Source organism: Ooceraea biroi, chromosome 4 (genome assembly GCF_003672135.1).
Source record: "Ooceraea biroi isolate clonal line C1 chromosome 4, Obir_v5.4, whole genome shotgun sequence".
Lineage (NCBI taxonomy): Eukaryota > Metazoa > Arthropoda > Insecta > Hymenoptera > Formicidae > Ooceraea > Ooceraea biroi.
This window is the reverse complement of record NC_039509.1, coordinates 8,360,208-8,383,778: the sequence shown is the minus strand read 5'-3', so window position 1 is coordinate 8,383,778 and position 23,571 is coordinate 8,360,208. Positions and strand designations below refer to the sequence as shown.

The following is a 23,571-nucleotide window of genomic DNA, read 5'->3' as shown; positions in this document are numbered from 1 at the left end:
CGCTCGAGGCAGGCGACGACGGGATTTTTAGAGTGGTAATAATCCCCATATCTCCCGCTCCTCCAAGGCCGGGATCAAACCTGGCGCAGGTTTTCTCCACGACGAAACAAAAAAAACATTACTACAGTAATTGAGCCAAAGAAGCCTATGAAGTGACTTTATCTTGTGTTATCTCAGAAGGAGAGCATTTCCGAACCCATATTTATATGGACATTTTGCTTTGTTTTGATACGTAGCATCTGTGGTTAAAGTTTGACCAGACCTTTTAGAAACACCCTGTATACACAGGGTGTTTCCTCTAACTGTAGCACTCAGAATATCTCTGCTTCCTTTGATGATATGAAAAAAGTCAAAGGACGAAAATTGTTCGATTCAAAGAGACTAGTACTCTGGTAAGAAAATTATTTTTTTTAATGTGACCTTTCACAAGATATCAAGGTCATGAACATTTTTTTAAATGAGATGGTATATTTTCCTTAACGAAATGATGTAGCTTGTAAAAAAACAAATTCAACCATACAGAATATGTTGACCTTCAAATGACTTTGAACCACAAAAATCACGTTTAGGAAAAGAAACTCTATTTATTGTATGTATAACTACAAAGATATACCTTTTCTTACAGATGTTCGAAATGATCACCGTTTACTTCTATACACTTTCGAATTCGATGAATAAACGATTGTTTTACGTTTTTGAGAGATTCCGGAGTAATTGCGGTGCACGCACGCTGAATTCTTTCTCGCATATCTTCAGGTGTTGTCGGAATATTGCGATAAACTTCATTTTTTAGGTGTCCCCAAAGAAAAAAGTCAAGAGGCGTAAGATCTGGTGATCGAGCCGGCCAAGAAATTCTTCCACCACGTCCAATCCAGCGATTAGAAAATGATTCGTTGAGTATGTTCCGTGCAAATGAAGTTTATCGCGATATTCCGACAACACCTGAAGATATGCGAGAAAGAATTCAGCGTGCGTGCACCGCAATTACTCCGGAATCTCTCAAAAACGTAAAACAATCGTTTATTCATCGAATTCGAAAGTGTATAGAAGTAAACGGTGATCATTTCGAACATCTGTAAAAAAAGGTATATCTTTGTAGTTATACATACAATAAATAGAGTTTCTTTTCCTAAACGTGATTTTTGTGGTTCAAAGTCATTTGAAGGTCAACATATTCTGTATGGTTGAATTTGTTTTTTTACAAGCTACATCATTTCGTTAAGGAAAATATACCATCTCATTTAAAAAAATGTTCATGACCTTGATATCTTGTGAAAGGTCACATTAAAAAAAATAATTTTCTTACCAGAGTACTAGTCTCTTTGAATCGAACAATTTTCGTCCTTTGACTTTTTTCATATCATCAAAGGAAGCAGAGATATTCTGAGTGCTACAGTTAGAGGAAACACCCTGTATATATTTTTGTATTGTTTTTTTTATACTTTTTCAATACGAATTGGATTACGTTACATTATGTATTTTATAGGTTTTTGTATGTAAAGCACTGAAGAGGGTCCAACGTGGACCGAAACGTCTGTATACTTGTATACTTGGAAGAACAAATGATTGGCACCAATACCTTACTGCGCTTGGAACCGTTGTATTTCAAAATATTTATGACGTGTGTGAGCTATGTCTAACAGTTTAGCAGTTATTCAGGCATGATGAATTTTTTTAATTTTGTTTTATTTAGTGACGAGGCAATTTTTAATGAAGCTTCATAAAAAAAATCAGGAGACGTTAAATCTAGCGATCGTGGTGGCCATAATATCGGTCCATTTCGACCTATCCATCGATTGGAAAATGCATGATTTAAATATGCACGTACTTGATGTGCATAATGTGGTGGCGCGCCATCGTGCTGATATCAGAGTCGTTATCTGGTATCTAAATCAACATTTTCCAATAAAATGGGTAATTCTTTTCGTAGAAAATGGAGATATACCTCAGAATTTAACGTTCCTTCAAAACAATAAGGTCCTATAAGGTAGCCATTCACAATTCCGCACCAAACATTTAAGCGCCACTGATGTTGAAAATTTATCCGTATATACCAATGCGGATTTGCCACCGACCAATAATGACAATTGTGACGATTTAATTGGCCTGTACTGTGAAAAGTAGCCTCGTCACTAAATAAAACAAAATTAAAAAAATTCATCATGCCTTAATAACTGCTAAACTGTTAGACATAGCTCACACAAGTCATAAATATTTTTGTTATGCAAAATTCGATAATCTTTTCAAATATGCAATAAAAACTACTAGTTTCCATTTAAAAAACCAAAGTTGATCTTCATATGTACTCGAAAAATGACCTTGGTAAAATCACAAGATCACCACCTTTTGACCCCCTTGGAACTCTATAAGGACCCCGCACAAATTATATGAAAAATGGATAGCAGTCGAATCGACTGAAAATGTAATATAACGTAGTTCATGACGTCCTGATGAAAAGTGTCCATAGACACGAAGTCCAAAAATGGACAGTTTTCGAGTTATAGAGCGTCAAACAGCGGAAAAATAGGTTCATTGACTCATGACAGTCGTAACTGTAGACCGTGTGTATGGTCATGATAATGTGTGCCTCTCTCTCTCTCTCTCTCTCTGTGTGTGTGTGTGTGTGTGTGTGTGTGTGTGTGCTCGCCGATTCTTGTGCTGATTCCTCATAATAAAACGTAAAGCACAAAACCGTCGGCATCAGCGTTACTCGATGTGCATTACGAGGAGATTGCGCGATCGGATTTTGCACACCATTTCTTGGCTCTAAAAAGGACCGATTGATTTGCATTTTTGACGTTTGTCTTTAGCAGGTGACCAATCCAGTCATAAAACATAAGCGAGCTAGCAGCTCAGTGACATCCCGGTATTCCTTATCCACTATAACGATATCCGTTTCCTGGAACCATCTTATTATTCTCTCAGCAACTCTTATAAATTCATTTTGCAGAATAGCAGCGTCATTATTTCGATTGTCTCGTCTAATGTAGAATGCACTTTTTCACAGTATAAAGCTATTTTGACAGATAGACGCCAAAAGTTTAAGTTCGACAATTTCAGACAGTATTTTGTTTCTCATTGTTACAAATGTTCCTATTCTAAAAGAGGCGTGTTAACTTCGTGAAGTTCTCTTTTATCGAATAGTTGAGGCCTTTTTTCCGCGACGCTGATTGGTTATCTTGATTTGCGTTGTGTGTTATGTTCAGTTTAGATTACCATCGTGCGGCTGTCTTCGCGTGGAGGTTAACAATTTGGTAGAGTGTGATAATTGTGCATATAATAAATAACGTTTATATTATTCGAAAATATTATTAATACTGAAAAATAGTGCGCGCCTGTGTTGCTAGTAACAAATAAAAATTGATTTACTCTACGCGGCGGTGTCCCATCTGCCGATAGGCCGTTCCACCGGCATAGTCGGCACTTGCCTCTCGCGGCGCTTGGACGGCTGGAGTGAAGATAGCGGCATCGAAGTCTGAACTCTGATAATAACGTTGTTGATATTAATAATCTGACTTAAAATCGTTTAAAATAATATGGCATTCAGAAACCTCTTACGTTGTTACGTTTGTGATAAAAGATTTGCACCTCGGCTAATGACTCGAATAGATGGAGATGAGAATTCCGACAAATGTGAAATAGCTATTCGGAGACGAGACGGTTTTCATAGACCACTCCTCGATGTTACACATCTCACGAGAATATGCAGTAACTGTAATCAATCTATTCGTAACGAAATAGCTGCAATTGAACAAGATCCTACTTGCTTGCAACTGAATGTATTGATGCAAACTAGAAACAGTACTTGTCTGATTTGTAATGCCACTAATGATATACACAGGATCTCAGTCAAATGCAAAGCTAACGTTTTTATTGTACAAAATATTTACATTCCCGAAAACGTTAAATCATGTAGACGTCATTTAGATAATCGAGGTTTTATTTTCCAACCTTTGTTACTTGGTTTGCGTTTCGTTAACAGGCCATACGTAATTAGGGGACCACAACTCCAAATATTCTTGCAAGGACTTCGTAATGTAGCAAGAAATCTGACGAGAATTGACAATGAGAATAGTTTGAATGATGATGAATTTGAATGTTTTTGCCCTATGATGAAAGTACAGTTTAGAGAACTATTTGCTTATTGTGATAGAGTACCTTGTCAAGGAGGCTACGGATACGTTAGTAAAAAGGACCTGTTGACGTTTTTATGCAAAATGCGTCAGGGACTTTCTGATGATTTTCTCAAAGTTATATTCCAATATCCAAATAGACAAGCAACAAGTATGGCCATTGCTACCGTCAGACAATCTTTAATGCAACGTTTTGTTCCTAGCAATATTGGATTCGACGCGATTACAAGAGAAAATTATATCGAAAGACACGTGACGGAGTTCGCCAACGAACTGTATAATCCAGAGCCACATATTGCCCGAGTAATCGTATGCATTGACGGTACTTACAGCTATATTCCAAAATGTAGTAATTTTCGAGCTCTCCGGCAGTCATACTGCGTTCACAAGGGGCGACACTCAATCAAACCTGTTCTGATAGTTGCACCTGATGGTTACATACTCGACATTCAAGGGCCGTACTTCTCTGATAGTCGGAATAATGACGCTGCTATTCTACGAAATGAATTTGTAAGAGATGCCGAGAGAATGACAAGATGGTTCCAGGAAAATGATATCGTCATAGTGGATAGGGGATACCGGGATGCCATTGAGCTGCTGGCTCGCTTAGGTATTGTATGGAAAATGCCGGCGCTTCTTGAAGCAAACGAACGTCAACTATCCACAGAAGATGCTAATGATTCGCGTCTAGTTACAAAGTCAAGGTGGATAGTAGAAGCTAGAAACGGGCACATTAAATCTATTTTCAAATTCCTTCGGGAAATGATACAAATCCAGCATCTTCCAAATCTAAGAGATTTTTACCGGATAGCTGGAGATATTATTAATAAGTGCCATCCCCCCATTCTCATGGAAGGAGTCAATGCTGAGATGGCCCAACAATTACTTGGGAAAGCGAGAGAACCAAATGTCATCCAAGCACTAGTTGAGAATCTCAACACCAAGAATGCTCAAAGGTGGATACGTTTGGATGCTGAACAATTGCTTGATTTCCCAGTCTTGACATTGGATTTTCTAAAAAATCTCACAGTTGGTGTATATCAAATTAAATTAGCAGCATCTTATGTGAAAGACAAGTTACAAAGAGACGAGGAAGAAGAGTTCCAACTTGAAATGTTAAGAGATGTAAACAGATTACCACAGCTAGGATTGATGAGAGTTAGAATTTTTTCACGATTTCGCAACGCAACAAAATATCAGCTATGGATTTCATACCGACCTACTGATGATAATGAAGTGGACGATGGGATGGATAATGACGAACATACTCCCATACAAGGTTACTATTGCACGTGTAAGTCCGGCGCTCGAACCCTCGGTACTTGTGCATACATTGCCAGTGTCATGGTTTATGGGGTACGCACGACATCAAGCAAACATTCGTTACCCTTCAATAAAACTAATCGAATCCATACATAACGCAGCAAATAGACAGCAACAACGGAATATTGTACCAGAAGTAATTGACGTTTAGATGCATATTGAGTGATACTTCTCATTTCGGTTACGGGAATGTTTTATGACTGGATTGGTCACCTGCTAAAGACAAACGTCAAAAATGCAAATCAATCGGCCCTTTTTAGGGCCATGAAATGATGTGCAAAATCCGATCGCGCAACCTCCTCGTGGTGCACATCGGGTAACGCTGATGCCGACGGTACGTGCTTTACGTTTTATTATGAGGAATCAGCACAAGAATCGGCGAGCACACACACACACACACACACACAGAGGCACAAATTATCATGACCATACATACGGTCTACAGTTACGACTGTCATGAGTCAATGAACCTATTTTACCGCTGTTTGACGCTCTATAACTCAGAAACTGTCCATTTTTGGACTTCGTGTCTATGGACACTTTTCATCAGGACGTCATGAACTACGTTATATTAAATTTTCAGCCGATTCGACTGGGATCCATTTTCCATATAATTTGTGCGGGGTCCTTTCATCTAAAACATTTTGTTCTATCGGACTCGGTTTTCGACATATTCAACTGGACTGTTTAAAATGGCTCACCCTGTACAAACACACACACACACACACACACAGAGGGTGAATCTTAATGACTGTCCCTACCTTTTATCATGAGATATAGATTACCAACTGCAACTCTGGTTAACTGACCGGCACGTAGATAGCAGTTGCTTGGATCGACGTGATGTACAGACAAGTTAAAAATGTGTTCGAATTACAGATATCTGCACCGAGAAAAATAATTTAGATTCGCACAGTATATTTTATGCTTATGTCTTAAGTACATTTTCAGTTATTATATGGTCGGTTATTATATGGACAATGCCATTTGTTAAGAACATTAATTTTATTGAAAAATAAGTTTACTAAATTAACATTGTTTAGCTATAAGAATAATAATAATTCATAGTTTCATTAATAAAATAATTTTGCACGAAAAAACATAATTTTGCTGTTGCAGCGAAACTGTTTCTGTTACTGCTGCATATGTGATGTGATATTTTCTTTGACTACGTACATGTGAAATTTCTCTATTATAACTTATTAACATTCAACATTACAGCAGAATTTGATAGAACAGAAATCATTTTATTCTTATAGCTAAACAATTTGCAAATTTAGCAAAATTATTTTCCAATAAAATTAATGTTCTTAACAAATGTGTTGCGGATCCGACGATATCGAGTGCTCCCAGGATAACTCATCGATCGATCACGGATCGATGGCGCCATCCGGAAGCAACCCCGCGAAACTATGTAACTGGAACCAAGTTTCCCTCGACATGTTACACTAGATCCTGCGCGCAGGATCGACCTACGTGACAATCGCGCGATAAGGCGTTGCGCTTATTGATTGGTCTGATCAATCACGCGATATCTCGCTACCGGAAAAGAAAAGGCCAAGGGACGCAGTCCCCTCAGAAGCCTGTTCAGTGTTGTCCAAATCGGAGCTCGTTACGATATCGTCTCGCTAAGTAGCAACTAATGACCGGATTATCGCGTGCGAAGTGCCGGATCCGGGACAACCTTATCCATCCGCCAGGCAGTGGAAACTCCGAGTTCGATTTACAAGCGAGACTCCGATTTTAACGTGAACGGTGTGAGGGTGAAGGATTGGAGCAGTAGTCGCTCTTTTTTTTGTCTACCCCTCGGTCTCAACTTTCTCTTACGGCGGACCACGTAACGCCCTGAGCGCAAGTCGTCTAGAGCTCTAGATATTACAAGAGTAGCGCAAACGTTTGATCTTTGCGATGCCGCTACGTTGGACCTATCACCTTGGCGTCCAATGAGAAGACAGAGTCACTTGTAACCTACCCTGGCGACGAATCGAAACGCAGCCCAGTTAGGTCCAACATGGCGGGGCTTGCGCTACTCTTGTAATATCTAGAGCTCTAAAGTCGTCAACCCGTGTAAAGAGTTGTAGTTTGACTATTCACCTGCGACAATGTCACCATTTAGACGTCATATAGAGGTCACAACTCGTGCCGGGAATGCGGATTTATAGTCACTGGCAACTAGAACGATACGCTCGATCACAGAAACTGTCCCGATGAACTCTGAATTATTTGGAGGTAGTTCCCGGGAACTGGTCTGTTACGGCCTGTATGCATTTGCCCGGACATTCACTGAGCGTTGATTTTGGCACGGTCAATGAAAATGTCACTGATTTACTTCTTGAATCGCGAACGTGTCGCGAGTGACTATTTACTTAAATTGCGACCGTGTCGCGAGTGGCTATTTACCTCTTGAGTTGTGACTTTGTTTATAAGGAGGAATCAGAACCATGAGCGAGTTACTGACCAAGCAGTCTGCATTACTGCATTCAGTCACCAAAGCTCTGGACAATTTTAAGAAATTCGGTCGCACAAACTACATCGCGGCAAAGATTCGCTCGCGAATAACATCGCTAAAGGAGACGCTAAAGGAAACTCAAGAGCTGCAGCTGCAATAGCCATGTCATCTGTCTCGTTGACTGCGAATCCGACTGTCGTATTATTCGCAACGGCTAAAGTCACCGTGACCGTTCCGACGGAACGCGTACTGGCCATTAGAGCGTTAATCGATCAAGGTTCAGAGGTAACATTTATTAGTGAAAACGTCACGCAATCTTTGCGCTTGAATCGCACTCGCACTTTTACGACGATTTCAGCCGTAGGATGTGCCAATATTGGTACTTGCAAGCAAGCCGCTTTAATCACATTATTGCCACGCGATAAAACCGAATCCAGATTTTCCACCACCGCTTTTATTCTCAAATCCTTGACAAAATACGTGCCTCGAACTACGACAGATTTATCAGAATGGCCTCATTTATCCCAGTTATGTTATCAGTTTAGCTAGAGAGCCTCTAGGAGAGAGGCGACACGAGGTCATGTGACCAGCGTCATCGCGATTGGCTGGCGGCAATATAGGCTAATTTGTTCGTTGCGACGCCATTGCAGACAACATGTGACGCGGATTGCTGGCGTTTTTCAGACTGTAAAGGTGACTATAAAATATGTGTGGTTACATATATGAGGTAAATCTTTATTATTAGAAATTATAAATAAACTGTGATTGTAAGAAATGTCAGTTGCATTTGGGAATTATATTGAAATAATATATTTATTGTTTATTCTTGTTTTCTATAATAAATATTACAGTATCTATTAATTTGGCGACGCTGATTTCTTTGTCAGGTAATTTATTGTGTTCTTTGTAAGATTTACCTTATATATTTAACTACACATATTTTACAGTCACCTTCACACAGTCTAAAAAACGCCAGCAATCTACGTCACATGTGGTCTGCATTGGCGTCGCAATAAACAAATTAGCCCATATTGCCGCCAGCCAATCGCAAGAAGCTGATCACATGACCTCGTGTCGCCTCTCTCTCCTAGAGGCTCTCTAAGTTTAGCGGATGACGATCCAACTGGCTCAACGCCTATTGATCCCATTATATTATCGGTGCGGAATTATATAGTCAAATCATTCTCGATGGTATCCGTAAAGGATATACAGGTCAACCTATAGCGCAAAATTCACATTTCGGCTGGCTCATTTCAGGGCCCGTTCATCCAAGTAGCTCCGAGTCTCGTTCGATTCAGATTTATCATTGTTCACTCGATCAAGAAATTCGTCGATTTTGGGAGATCGAAGAGATTCCTCGTCAGCATATTCCATCTCCTGACGAAATTCAGTACGAAAGATATTTTACTAAACTCACTCGCGATCAGCTGACGGCAGATATATCCGTGCGTCTTCCACTGAAATAAGACCCTCCCTTGAACATCGGAGAGTCTCGCTCAATTGCCGTAAACCGGTTAAATTCACTAAAGCGCCGTCTTGACTCGAACGTGAAACTAAAGGACGGTTATGCAGAATTTCTATCCGAATACGAAACGTTAAATCACATGGACCGAATCGATCCGCCCGAAGCATCTAATTTTCAAGTAGTTTATATACCGCATCATCCCGTGATTCGCGAGTCTAGTTCAACGATGAAATTACGCGTTGTTTTTATTGCATCGAGTTTAACAAGCAACGGTACTTCGTTAAATTCTCATCTTGAAACAGACGAAAAATTACAAACCGAATTAAGCACCGTTCTTTTAAGTTGGCATCAGCACAAATACGTTTATATAGCAGATATCGCGAAAATGTACAGACAAATAGTAGTAGACCCCCGCGATCAAGATTATCAGCGCATCGTTTGGTTTAATAAGGATTTCACTTCAATACAAGATTTTCGCTTATGAACTGTTACCAGTACTGGCTCCGCTCTCTATTTAGCCTTACGAGTTTTAAAGTAACTAAGTCAAGACGAGGACGATCAGTTTCCGTTAGCAGCTCAAATTCTCCGAGAGAATATTTATGTTGACGACGTTTTATTCGGCGCGGAAGACATTCCGCTCCATTGATTAAACGTACGAGAGACCAAATTTGCTCGCTTCTCTCTCGCAGAAAATTCCAGCTAAGAAAGTGGGCCAGTAATCATTCGGCTCTCCTATCGGATATTCCTTCCGAAGATCATAGTCTCGCTATCAATCGGATCTTACAAGACGACGATACAGTTCACGTACTCGGCATTTCGTGGATGCCAAGTGCAGACGCATTTCAAATTCACATATCTCTTCCTCCATTGCTTCCTCGGACTAAACGGCAAATTCTTTCTATAATCGTCAAAATTTTCGACCCCTTAGAGTGGATCACTCCGGTCAGCGTAAGTGCGAAAATTTTCATGCAACAACTTTGGCGTTTGCAATTAGGGTGGAACAACGTCGTTCCGACTTCTATCATTAATCGGTGGCAGATCATTTTTCAAATGTTGGGTATGTTGACGAACATTCGTATTCCTCGCTGGACTCACAGGGATGCCGACACTAATAAACTCGAAGTACACGGCTTCGCCGGCGCTTCTCAGCCGCATACGCTGCCGTGGTTTATATGTGCGTACAGTCTGTCTCCGGCGAGGTGACAATTAGTCTTTTACCAGCAAATCAAAGGTAGCTCCTCTTAAAACATTAAGTATTTCACAGTTAGAGTTATTAGCAGTATTGTCATTAGTAAGACTTATGGAATTTGTGCGATCAGTTTTAAACTGGAGTGATAGCGACTTTTATTGCTGGATGGATTCCATCGTGGTTCTTCACTGGGTTCAATCACATCCATCAAAATGGAAACCCTTTGTGGCAAACCAAGTGGCCGACATTCAAACCCGACTACCGCATGCTAAGTGGGGTCATGTGTCTACATATGAGAACCCTGCTGATTGCGCATCTCGCGGTTTGCTCAACAATTAACTAGGTTCGTTATCGATGTGGTGGCAAGGGTCTCCTTAGCTGAAGTTATCACCAGCGGAGTGGCCCGATCAAAACCCTCTTCCGTCACTCACAATTCCCGAAGCAGAACGAAAACCTATCGTCCATCTTACATTGAATCTAAATGCATGGGATCTCCTAACCCGGTATTTATCATGGCCAAAGTTATTGCGAGTAATCGCCTATTTATTTCGCTTCATCGACAATTGTAAAGGTGTGACCAACTCCTTTAATAAGGATACTCAACAGAAAGCTCTATCCTCCGTTCATTGCGACCAGGCTCGCCAATTTTGGATCCGGCACATCCAATCCGAGACACTGTCCGATGACTTAAAAGCTCTACGCAAAGATCAAGCCCTGCCATCGACTCATTCATTGTCTTCACTTCGGCCCTTTTTAGACTCAGACGATCTTATTCGAGTGGGCGTTTGGGAAATTCGCCACTGTCGTTTAACCACAAGCATCCTATCCTATTATCACCCCATCCTCTCGTGAAACTTATAATTAAGCAGATTCATTTGCAAACGTTGTATTCTGGTGTGCAACTTACTTTATCTACGTTACGTCGGCATTATTGGATAATCAAGGCGCGCACAATTGTCAAACAAATCATTCATCAATGTATTTCACGTGTAAGAGAAAGAGTGGCCGTTCCCTCCCAGCTCATAGGGCAGTTATCTGCGGCTCGCATTTCGACTCCTAATCAACCCTTTTTGCATTGCGGCGTCGACTATGCCGGCTCTGTCTTCACTAGAACCGCTTGTGGCTGCGGGATCACCTCGCGAAAAGGTTACATTGTGATATTTGTGTGTCTCGCTTCACGAGTCATCCATTTAGAACTAGTTAGCGATTACTCGTCTACGACATTTTTAGACGCTTTCTCAAGATTTTGCTCGCGACGTGGGTTGCCCACTAACATGTATTCGGATAACGGCACAACGTTCGCAGGAGCCAATAAAGAGTTAGCTTGCGCTTATCAACAGGCATCAAAGAACCCGGATTTTCTCAACCCAATTGCTACCGACAATATCTCATGGCAGTTTATTCTCCCTCATGCGCCGCACTTTGGCGGACTGTGGGAAGCAGGAGTCAAAAGTATCAAGCATCATTTAAGCCGTGTTTTCGGCTCTCATACTCTGACATTCGAGGAATTCAGTACCCTATTATATCGCATCGAAGCGTGCCTCAATTCACGACCGATCGGTCCTTTAACGGATACTATCGAGGATTATGTACCGCTACTTCCTGGTCACTTTCTTGTTGGTTCAGCTATTACAACGCCGCCTGAGCCTTCAGTGCTTTCAGTAAAGGAAAATCGTTTGGCCCGATGGCAACTAATTTGGCAAATAACTGAGAGATTCTGGAAAATCTGGCAATCCGATTATGTGAACGCAACGTTGCAACACCGCACGAAATGGCAGAAGATACAACTATCCAACAAAATCGGAACGATGCTGATGGTGCTTATTAGAAACCCAGTCCTTCCCCCATGTAAATGGGAACTTGGACGCATCACTCAAGTCTTCTCCGGGTCTGATGGCCTCGTGCGCGTCGTATCGGTTCACACAGCCCACTCCGAATATAAGCGATCCCTCGTCAAATTATGCGTGCTTCCGATCGAAATTGAGTCACATTGCGACAACAATAATAATACTAAAAACTTAATTAAACACTCTCGACTTAATATCAATATTCAGGAAAACTGGGTAATAGAGTGAGCGCAGATTGCGGTGCGAAAAGTCAAAGACTTAAAGTAATATAATAAAATATATAATTAATTGAACGTTTCGGCCACCCTTTTGGCCATCCTCAGCAACTTCCTCTCAAATCCTGTGACCTCCTTCCATATCGCGGCGAAATTCAAAAGACTTCCAAGTCCAAATTTGTGAATTGTTAAGTAACGTGATCAATATCTGTAAACGCGATCAATGACACTGTAGGACAATTTCAAGTTAGATGATGAAAAGAATAACTTGTAGACCAAATAATTTCAACCATACAAAATATTTTTCGGAATAACTTCGAGCAAATATGATTTCAGCATGAGCTGCTCTTCATTTTGATGCAGGACCACGTCGAATTTTAAATGAGATTTTCCCATGAAGGAGGAAGAAGGAACCGAAATGAGGGAGAAGATTGGCCACCAGACTCGGTCACCAGATCTAACTCCTTTTCATTATTACTTTTGGGGCTATCTGCAAAGTAAGGTTTACGAAATAAAACCTGAAAAGGTCCAAGAATTGAGACAGCGAATAAGGAATAAAGCAGCCTTAATATCTGCTAAATTTAATCGTAGAGCTATTTCTGCGTTCTATCAAAGATTAGCATACTGTCAGGAAGTCAATAGAAGCTACTTTCAGAATGTACTCTAAAACTCACGCTCAAACCTTCGCGGAGTAGAAGATTTTAGTCATTAAAAAGAGGAGTGACCGTCCTCAGTCTTTATTTGTTCCTCAATCAATCACCACATATCCACACCCCCACCCATACTTTTATACACATGCGCGCACGCGCGCACACACACAGAAGTGAGAATCGACCGTGCAACCTTAAGGAGATCCTGGAGTCGTCTCTATTACCGACGGAATGAATGAGTGTTTTTAATAGATCTATTTATTGGTTGCGCAGAATTAATAATCCTTTTGCACGATATCAAGGAACTAATTTTGTGCTGTTTTACTCTTGTTCACGATTTTAGAGATGCACATATGCTCAAAATTTTTATTCCAATCAAACTGTTTTGCTAGACTTCTGAAGTCTCTTTTAAAAGATTCCTTATATTCTTTCCTTCTGTCACTTTGTCAATAGCTACTCATTTTGTACGTATAAACTTATATATTATAAGCATATTATCATACGGGGTAAGCCACAAGTCGGTAATAAAACTGTAATTTTCGAAATGTTTTCCGTTTTTAACATTAAGTCCAGGGGTCATTGGCAAACATTTTTATGTGTATTGTAATTGTGCAAAAGAATTTGTTGTTTTATGCAACCAAAAAAACATTTGATTGGAAGAAAGTTCATGGTAAAACAGACGACTCCAGGATCCCCTTAATGCGGTGTACCTTGTATAATGCTAATGCCGGCGATACCATAACTTTTAAGCTCCATAACTCGAAAAGTATTTAATAAAAATATACTTTATGACAGTGTTTCAAAAAGATAAGCTCTTAAGATAAGCTACAAAAATATGCAACATAAAATGGGGGTTTTCATTTAAGAAATTGAAGGTGACTTCATGTGAGCTTGACAACACACTTCAAGGTCATACTGATATTGCTATTTAATGCGTTATTTGAAATCCTACAACTTTTGTCTGAAATAGTTTTCTCTAAAATGCATAGTTTTCGTAAAAGTTAGGGGTTTCCATTCTTTCGATACACCCTGTATATACATACGCGTGCGCGGATATATCATTTTTACGGGTGTATATTTATATTTGTGTATGTGTGCATAATATTAGTCATATTTAACTAACTGTAATAACTAACTGTGTGGATGTGTGGGTGGGAGCGTCCCGTTTGGCCACGTTGATATTGACCACAGTCCCGATTGACCACGTTGAAATTGATCACGTTCCGATTGACCACGTTGCGATTGACCACAGTTCCGACTGACCACGGTCCCGATTGACCACGTTGATATTGGCCACGGTCCCGATTGACCACACATTGAAAATCAGAAATCAGAACGGGCGTATCCCGTTTGCACACGGAACGATTGCACACCGCACGATTGCACACGTTGTCTTGCACACTGTTCTATTATAGTACAACTGTACAAAATAAATAAATTAAAAAAGTAAATAAATAATTTAAATAAATAAAAGAAATTTATTTTATTAAGTTTTAAGTTGTCAAAAATACGTAATTTTAAGGAACAAAGCAATGTGTTCCTTTTTTAAGCATAGACCAAGAAAGATAAATAAATTTTGAAAATCTACCGAAAGCGCGTTAAAGTTGAAACTTCAAACTTTAAAACGCTTTTTTAATTTTTTTCCTACGATAATTTTTCGCCGAGTTTCAGTGGTTTGAAAATAGCTTAATTTTTAGGGTTTAGAAAGTGTTCCCTATTTTTTGTTGAGTAGTGTATATACGTATATACATATGTACATATGTCCGTATGTACGGATACATGTATGTGTGTGTGGACACGCAAAACGTGGTCAGCAAAGAAAATTCGGAAATAAGCTCGGAAGAGAATCGCATCTAACATTTTGCAACGCCGATTATCAAACGTTTGCATCGGCAACGTTGCATCGAGCCATGCGAAGTGATATTGGTTACAGATTCATTTATCGTATGAACAGTTGCATTTCTTACTGTTACCGACGAATTTAAGTAATGGAAAATATTATCGACACCGCAGGACGTCTTGTTCATCTCGGAAAAAACAGCCGAGATAGACGACCCTTAATATATAATGACAATTATACATTTCAAAATATTAGCATAAAATGATAGTCAATAGTTACAGCAGCATAATGCAGTACAATGAACATACAATGAACAATATCGATTTTTAAAACCATTACTTTGGAATATAAGATACCTGCAATAGCAAATATAAAATGCCAGATAGTCCATGAGCGCCACCAACATATTCCTTTTCATGCCAAGAGTACATTAAAGGTGATTGAGAATGATTTGACGAGGCGTACGTTATCCCAGAGTTAATTATACAAGAACCAACCTACAAATAAATTTAATAAAAATACTTCTCTTTAATAGTGTGACAATCGAGAAACTTTAAAAATTTTTTCGTATCAAAAAGATGTTCATGAGAAAATTCACGTATTCGAGGGGTCTTTCTAACTATGTAACTATGTAACCAAAAAGACCCCTCTATGTAACCAAAAAGACCCAAAAAGAATATATAAAATATTTTCATGAACAACTTCTTGATATGACAAATATTTTTAGAGATTTTAGATTATCACTTTACGTAGGCTACTCTGTGAATTGAAAGATAATATAAGAAAATATTCAGGTAATAAAATATTTTTTTTAACAAGGAAACCCATGGAAGTGCCCACCTCCGAGTTTGATGAACTTGAGATACGTAATGTACACAAAAATAGGAGACATGTATGTTTTAGACGTCCATATACAGTTGTAAGATGTGAAACACCCCTTTAAAGAAATCAGTTTTTTTCAACTAACAAGGAGAGGACCTCTCATAGTGACCCCTCGGATTGTAATGTTAAAGTTTGTCTATCTATTCTGAAACACCCTGTATAAGTATTTTAATAATGTAAGTATTAAATAATTAGAAATCAATAGCAGAGCTACTGATGTATACGATGTTTGCAGTTTCGCTCATATACTTTAACCGTTGCTTTTGCAACAGACACTGCATCTCTTGACTACATGTTTCTTATAAATAAAATGTTACTTTCAGAGAGCTGATATACAGGGTGTCTCAGTGACCCCGTACAATCCGTTAATGGCATATAGCCCAGGTTGAGCTGAACCAAATATATATATTCTTTCATAAGAATAACGAAAAAGTTACGAAACATACATATAATTATTGTTGTGTATATATTAATGCTGTGACTGGATAAGGAATTAAACAGATAAAATATTTTTATTATAATTTGATTAAGTAACTTAAATCGCTATCTTTGTAACGTTACAATATCTATATTCTCAACTCTCTTATTTCTACCTTTATATCTCCTTCCATTCTCACTGGCTCAATGACTAGAGTATACCTCAGTGAGGGATAGCATTATTGTGTTTACTATAATTAATTAGTTTCATTATTATCATGTTGTAGTTGTTACTATTGAAATGTTATATTATAACGTATCTATTAATTTAATCATCATCTCTTATTATAAGAAAGTTCAAGACAATGTGTTGTGGCGAGATATCGAGCGGGCAGTTATGCATAACGCGCGTGAAGGTGCTTCCACTTATTTTTCGACGAATCCATCTTTCGCGATATGGCATTGTTATACATGGTTAGATTCGGTATAAGATATCCTTTTATTTATTTGGTTATGTTGAAAACTCATGTATTCCGTCATAATTTTCAACAGTAACCTGAAGCACATTCCAGGTGAATCGTTGCGATGGAGCTCATCTTTTATCGTTTATTTGTAACGGTTTGCTTTGTCTTTGGTCCTGTCTCGAGCCATGTCATGTTATGTCAATGTTTCTGCTTTGACTGTATTATTGTTTAATTAAAACCTCAGTTTGTTAAGAAATACGTGCTTCTTCAATTATTCGAAGCTATTTTAATAGATTATAAGACTTACGCGCTTGTGAATTGATAATTGGAAGTACGTGGCATCTTTTTCTCGTTGAGGTGTCTTTAAACAACGTGTCGTTTTGTGTGTCTTTAAACAACGAAATGGCCGATAAAGGATCACTAAAAAAAATTCAAGTAACCAAGCTCACGAAGATAACATATGGTCGTTGGAAGATTGAAATGCGTGATATCCTTGACAGTCATCGAATTTGGAATATCGCTGCTGTAAGTACAATCAAGCCAATCGAGATAAAAGCTCAGGATGGCGTTGTTACAAATGCGAAATTGATGACTGGAAAGCAAAGGATAGTAAGGCGCGGTCTATTATTCGATCGACTTTGGACGACACACGTTTGATCAAGTATGTGACTGTGAGACGTCAGCAGATATCATGAAAAGGATAAAGCCTTTTACGAGCCGAAAACATTAAATGTTTTATTAGAATTATTACGTGAGTTTTTTAGTTATTCCTGGAAATCAGATGATACAGTTGGTACGTTTGTGGCAGGATTGAAAGTTATTGCACGTAAAATTGAAGCTTTAGAATCAGTAGATTTTGGAAATAAGCTAAATGAAAAACTTTTAATGGCGAAGATTTTAGGATGTTTGCCAAAGGATTATGACAACTGTGTTATAAGTTGGTCACTTTTATCGATAGAAATGTCTTTGGAGGCCTTTTTGGAGAAACTAGCTAATAGATCCAAATTAGCTTCGACACCAGTGATTTGAAATATGATAATTCTTTATTTACGACCAAGAATTGATGAAACAAAATATTAGTAGCACTACGTTTTGACCTCAAATTAGGGTCCTTATCAAGTGCGAAATAGTCACTTTCTACAAAAAAAAATACATAACACAAACTATCAAAGACAAAATTATAAAAAATAAAAAATATAAAAATATATATGAAGAATTTCTGCGGGGTTCTGACAATAAAAAATATATAAAGGATTTCTGCGGCGATCAAACAATAAAAATTACAAAAATAATGTACTTCCAAAAAGCAACCATCAATTATCTCCAACGTGTGTTACGTGGGCCAGACAAAGCGACATCTTGAGACGCGGATTAAGGAGCATATTTCCGATATTAGGAAACAGTCGGTAAACATGTCTGTGGTTAGTAAACATAGGCTTGAAGATGACCACGAATTTGACTGGACGAATGTTCATATTTTGCATCGTGAAGACCACCTCAAGAAATGAGAAATTGCTGAGATGGTCTTCATAAAGCAGCATAATAATACCTTGAACTTACAAAAGGACACGGAGAACCTACCGATTGTATACAACAATATTTTGAGAAAAACACATCTATCTCGGAACGCGTGAATTCGTCATTCGGTGTTGAACTGAGCAAGACGCTGTTTCAGTGTCTTCGCAATGTGTCTTTTTGTTTGTGTCGCTGCTCCCGTTGGAAATAATTGATAGTTGCTTTTTGGAAGTACGTTATTTTTGTAATTTTTATTGTCTGATTACCGCAGAAATCCTTTATATATTTTTTATTGTCAGAACCCCGCAGAAATTCTTTATATATATTTTTATATTTTTTATAATTTTGTCTTTAATAGTTTTGTGTTATATATTTTTTTTTTGTAGAAAGTGACTATTTCGCACTTGATAAGGACCCTAATTTGAGGTCAAAACGTAGTGCTACCAATATTTTGTTTCATCAGTTCTTGGTCGTAAATAAAGAATTATCAAACTAGCTAATGCTGAAAGAAATATCACAGGACGATCAGATGCAGTGGATGAAGCCTTTAAGTCATACTCAAGTTCAACGGATGATCAGACAATGAAAGGTATTGAAAAGAAGAAATTTAAAGGTAAATGTCATAAATATGGTAAAATCGGAGATTTTAAACGAGACTGTAGGTCGAAGTTAGAGAAATCGGAAAAACCACAGAAAGGGACAAAAGAATCAAAGGATGTAGAAACCGAGAATGGTTATCAGCATCATCTGTTTTCAAAGTGGGTAATGAGAGATGTACAATCATCGCAGATTCTGGAGCGAGTGTTCATCTTACTGGAAATAGAATGGTTTTCATCACTTCGGAAAGTTGTTCCGCTACTTGTATTAAACATTGCTGATGGTAAGACTTTAAAAGCTACTCATGTTGGTGATGTTAAAATCGAGAAGTCAATTAATGGAAGAGACTGGAAAAAACAAATATGGGAATCTCTATATTAGTGTGAGAATATGAGCAATGAATCACTCTTTTCAACGACGTTTATGGAGGAAACGAAAGGTTATGGTTTTTATCATGGTAATGGAATTATGCGATTAATGGATGGATGGAAGACAATTCTTGGTGGAAGAAGAGTTGATAATCAGTACATTCCCTTCATTCGCGTTGTGTCACCTTCAGTTTCTATAAAGAGTGCTCAGTCAACTGATTTATGGCATCAGCGACTTGGTCATGTCAATGACAATGTAATACGAGCAATAGTGAGAAATAATCTTGTTGATGGTCTCGATGTAATTTTAACAAAGAGAAATGATTGTCATTTGAGAAAACAGACTATTAGTTCTCATCCTATTCGAGAGAGACGTAAATGTTTACCTGGTGAACGTTTTCATTCGGATGTCTGCCATGTTGGAGTAGTATCTTGGAATAAGTGTAAGTATTTTCTAACTATAAAAGATGAAGTTTCTAGTTATCGTAGAGTCTTCTTTATGAAGTCGAAAGAAGAGGTATCAATAATTTTAAAGGAGTTTTCTTAGAAACCGAGAAAGAAACTGGAAGACAAGCGATTTCATTAAGAACTGATAATGATACCGAATATATTAATGATAAGGTGAAGGAAGTTCTTAAGGAAATGAACATTACACATGAGCTGTCACCGCCTAATGTGAAACAATGCAACGGTATGGCTGAACGAGAAAACCGCACTTTGTGTGATACTGCTCGATCACTACTGTTTAATACTGATCTCTCAAAATCAGATCGTCATCTATTGTGGACAGAGATCTATCGGAACAGCTGCATATCTTCGAAATCGTATGCCACATTGCGGAAATGTAAATACAATTCTTTACAGTCAATGGTACGGGAAGAAACCAGATGTTGCACATTTGCGGGTTTTTGGAGCGAAAACTTTTGTACATGTTCCGAACACAATGAGACACAAGATGGATCCTAAGGCGAAAATAATGATGTGTGTTGGATACGATCGTTATACTAACAAGATATATCGAGTCTTCGATCTTGAGAGGAAGATTGTGGAAAGAGTCGCAGATGTTGTGATCAAGGATGTAACGGATACAGTTGATCAAGTTCTTTTTCCTTTGCCATTTGAAGAGCAAGAGAAGGATTTTGAAGAACAGACTACTGAAGAGTTGCAAGTTGAGGATAACACAACAAGTGCAGACTCAGATGATGATTTTGCAGATGCAACAGAAGATGTAATTGAAGTTTTATCGTCACCTGATCTACCCAAGAAAAAAGGACGACCGCTAGGATCCAAGTCGTATAAAAAACCAGTTTCTACTTCAGATCGAGTGTTAGGGGATAGGACGGAATAAGTCAGCTCATATTGCCGCAATGAAAGTGTCGTTGGATTCGGTTTCATATCAGGATGCAATCTCAAGAGAAGATTCTGTTCTCTGGAAACAAGCAATGGATGATGAGATGTCATCGCTGCTTAAAAATCAAACATGGGAACTTAAAACATTACCATATGGATAACCTATAGTCTCATGTCGATGGGTCTTCAAAACAAAGCTGCAGCCAGATGGTACGATTAAACGTTATAAGGCGAGGTTAGTCGCAAAAGGTTTTAGTCAAACTCAAGGTATAGACTATTTCGAGACTTTTGCGCCTGTAGTACGTTATGAATCGGTAAGAACTGTATTAGCTATAGCTGCTAAAGACAATATGGAACTGGCACAATTTGATATCAAGACAACTTTTTTGAATAGTTCCCTGGAAAAAGAGATCTATATGCACCAACCCGAGGGATATAAAGATGGATCAGAGCGTGTCTGTCTTTTAAAAAGAGGTCTCTACGGGCTCAAACAGGCACCCAGGAATTGAAATGGTAGGTTTAGCAAATTTGTCACTTCTTATGGTTTTAGACAATCAGAATCAGATTAATGTGTTTTTGTAAAAGATGATTATATAGATGATTGGATGATTTTGTCGTTATATGTTGATGACAGATTGATAACATGCAAGCGGAAGAAATATTAGATATTTTCATATCTGCTTTAAAATCAGAGTTCGAAGCTACGTGTCATGAACCATCTTGCTACGTTGGCTTGGAAATAACTCGAAATTGGAAATTAGGGATACTGTATATTAATCAACAAGGATACATTACTCGAATGTTGCATCGTTTTGGCATGGAAGATTGTAAACCTGTGATCTCCAATGGATTCTTCTATTGATTTGGATGGCAGTGAACTCAATGAAACGAAGAATAAGAGAAAAAGTTTTCCTTATCGAGAAGCAATCGGCTGTTTGAATTATATTGCTACAATATCAAGACCAGATATTGCATTCGCTGTTAGCAAGCTTGCTAGGTATTCAAACAATTCGCAGGAACTTCTGTAGGGCTGCGGTATGAACATAAGCGACGTTTTATTATTTTATTTTGTTTGGAAGCGGCCGCATTAAAAGAATCGGCGATTGATAGATGTAAGATTTACGAGCGACCGACTCGGATTGTTATCACATCGGCTCGACTATTGTCAATTCGGCTCGGCATGTTATGATGTCGGCTCGAGGTCAAAAGATGCGGCGTTTCACGCAAACGTTTTCCGAGGATTTATAAGGAGCGCGAGGACGAAAAAGATCAGATCCTGCGAGACCACGATACCGAGCACGTCGTGTTGCGAGTCGCAAGATTTTGTATTCGTATTAAAATATATATTGCGTTATATTTCAAGTATATAGTGAGTCTGTTGAGCATCCCACCAGTTTTCCGTACACTTCATTGGACAGCAGCGTGTCATGAAGCATTAAAGGCACCATTAATATTTCATTATCCTTTCATGAAAAGTCTTCAGATGAACTAGTTGGATATTATGACTCTGATTACGCTGGTGAACTAAAGGAAAGAAGATCAACGTCAGGATATGTTTTTTTACTTCATGGTGGACTGATCGCTTGGTCATCGAGTCTGCAGCGAATCACTGCTCTTTCATCATCAGAAACAAAGTACTTATATGTCAATTTCTGAAGCGTTAAAGGAACTTCTTTGGCTACGTTAAAACAAAAATGGTGAGTACGTTACTCACAGGCGTTACAGTTACAGTAAATAGGAGTACATTAAAAATTATAATATTTTTAAATAATCTGAATCTAGCATTGTAAAGTATTTTTGAATTTTCATTCAATCTTTATTGGAAAGATTTTTCCTATCTTTTATAATTTCAACATTATACACTCTGAAAGAAAAAAAAAACGATTTCTTTAAAGGAGTTTCTTTAAAGGGGTTTTGCGTCTTAAAACTGTGTATGAGTACCTCTAAAAAAGAAGTGTTTGCTATTTTTGTGTACATTACAACATATCTCAAGCTCATCAAAATCGGAGAGGAATACTTCCGTGAATTTCCGTGTAAGGAATAATATACCTTTCTTATAAGATCTGCTTCAATACAAAGTGGAGATATATTTTCATTTATATAAAGCAAAGCAGCTAGATATCCAGTTCTTCCATATAATAATTCATTCGAGATATCATTATGTTTATCCAAAATGTAAACAGAGAAGGATTTTAGCCTAAAAATCAGAATCAGCTTTAATATATTTTAAGATTAGTTTTTTTGACGTAATAAATCTATAACTTAGTGTTATTTTTTCTATATTTTTATTATATATGTTAGGCTCAAAGACCAAACTCACTGAGCGAAAAAACCGACCACAACGCGTTCTCACTTCTCAGGTTCAACCACAACGCGAAATTCGTGTCGTGGCACTTTCAAAAACGCTCATAACGTTGTGACATATTCAAAAAGGCCACAAAGCGAAATTCGTGTTGAGGTTCTTTTGATAATCGACCAAAACGCGTTGTGGCAACGTGAAAATCCACAACGCGTTGTGGACGCTTATTGGACGTAGCCATGACACGATATAAAACAAATGTAAGCTCGAACAACTAACGGATTCATTCGTGTTCGTCACTTCATTTAGAGTATTGTGATATTAGAGTGTGGACGTATTGTTAGTTTATGTGTTAATCATGTCTGCTAAAAAGATTTTTTATGATAAATTGAATGAGTTGAAGAAGACAAGCACTGATCGAAGTGTTTTTATCGACAATGAGCGGTACGAAATGTTACTTCAAGAAGTAAAAGAAGCTCAATCACTTCGAAAAAATAAGCAACCACTATCGTCAAAGCAGTATCGTCGTGTAAAACGATATGACATCTTAAAAATTGCTGATACTGAA

General features: G+C 38.3%; 1 protein-coding gene across 5 annotated transcripts in view; it reads right to left on the bottom strand.

The window, feature by feature from the left end:
* The window catches only part of LOC105280645 (lanC-like protein 2), a 115,842-nt gene that overhangs the window by 59,370 nt on the left and 32,901 nt on the right, over window positions 1-23,571 (bottom strand). For all 5 annotated transcript variants that reach the window (XM_026969401.1, XM_026969398.1, XM_026969400.1 and 2 more), the window contains exons 4-5: window positions 22,754-22,901; window positions 15,468-15,608 (exon numbers count right to left, since the gene is read on the bottom strand). In XM_026969401.1, coding sequence (XP_026825202.1) covers window positions 15,468-15,608; window positions 22,754-22,901 — 289 coding nt within the window. The remainder of the gene's footprint in view (window positions 1-15,467; window positions 15,609-22,753; window positions 22,902-23,571) is intronic.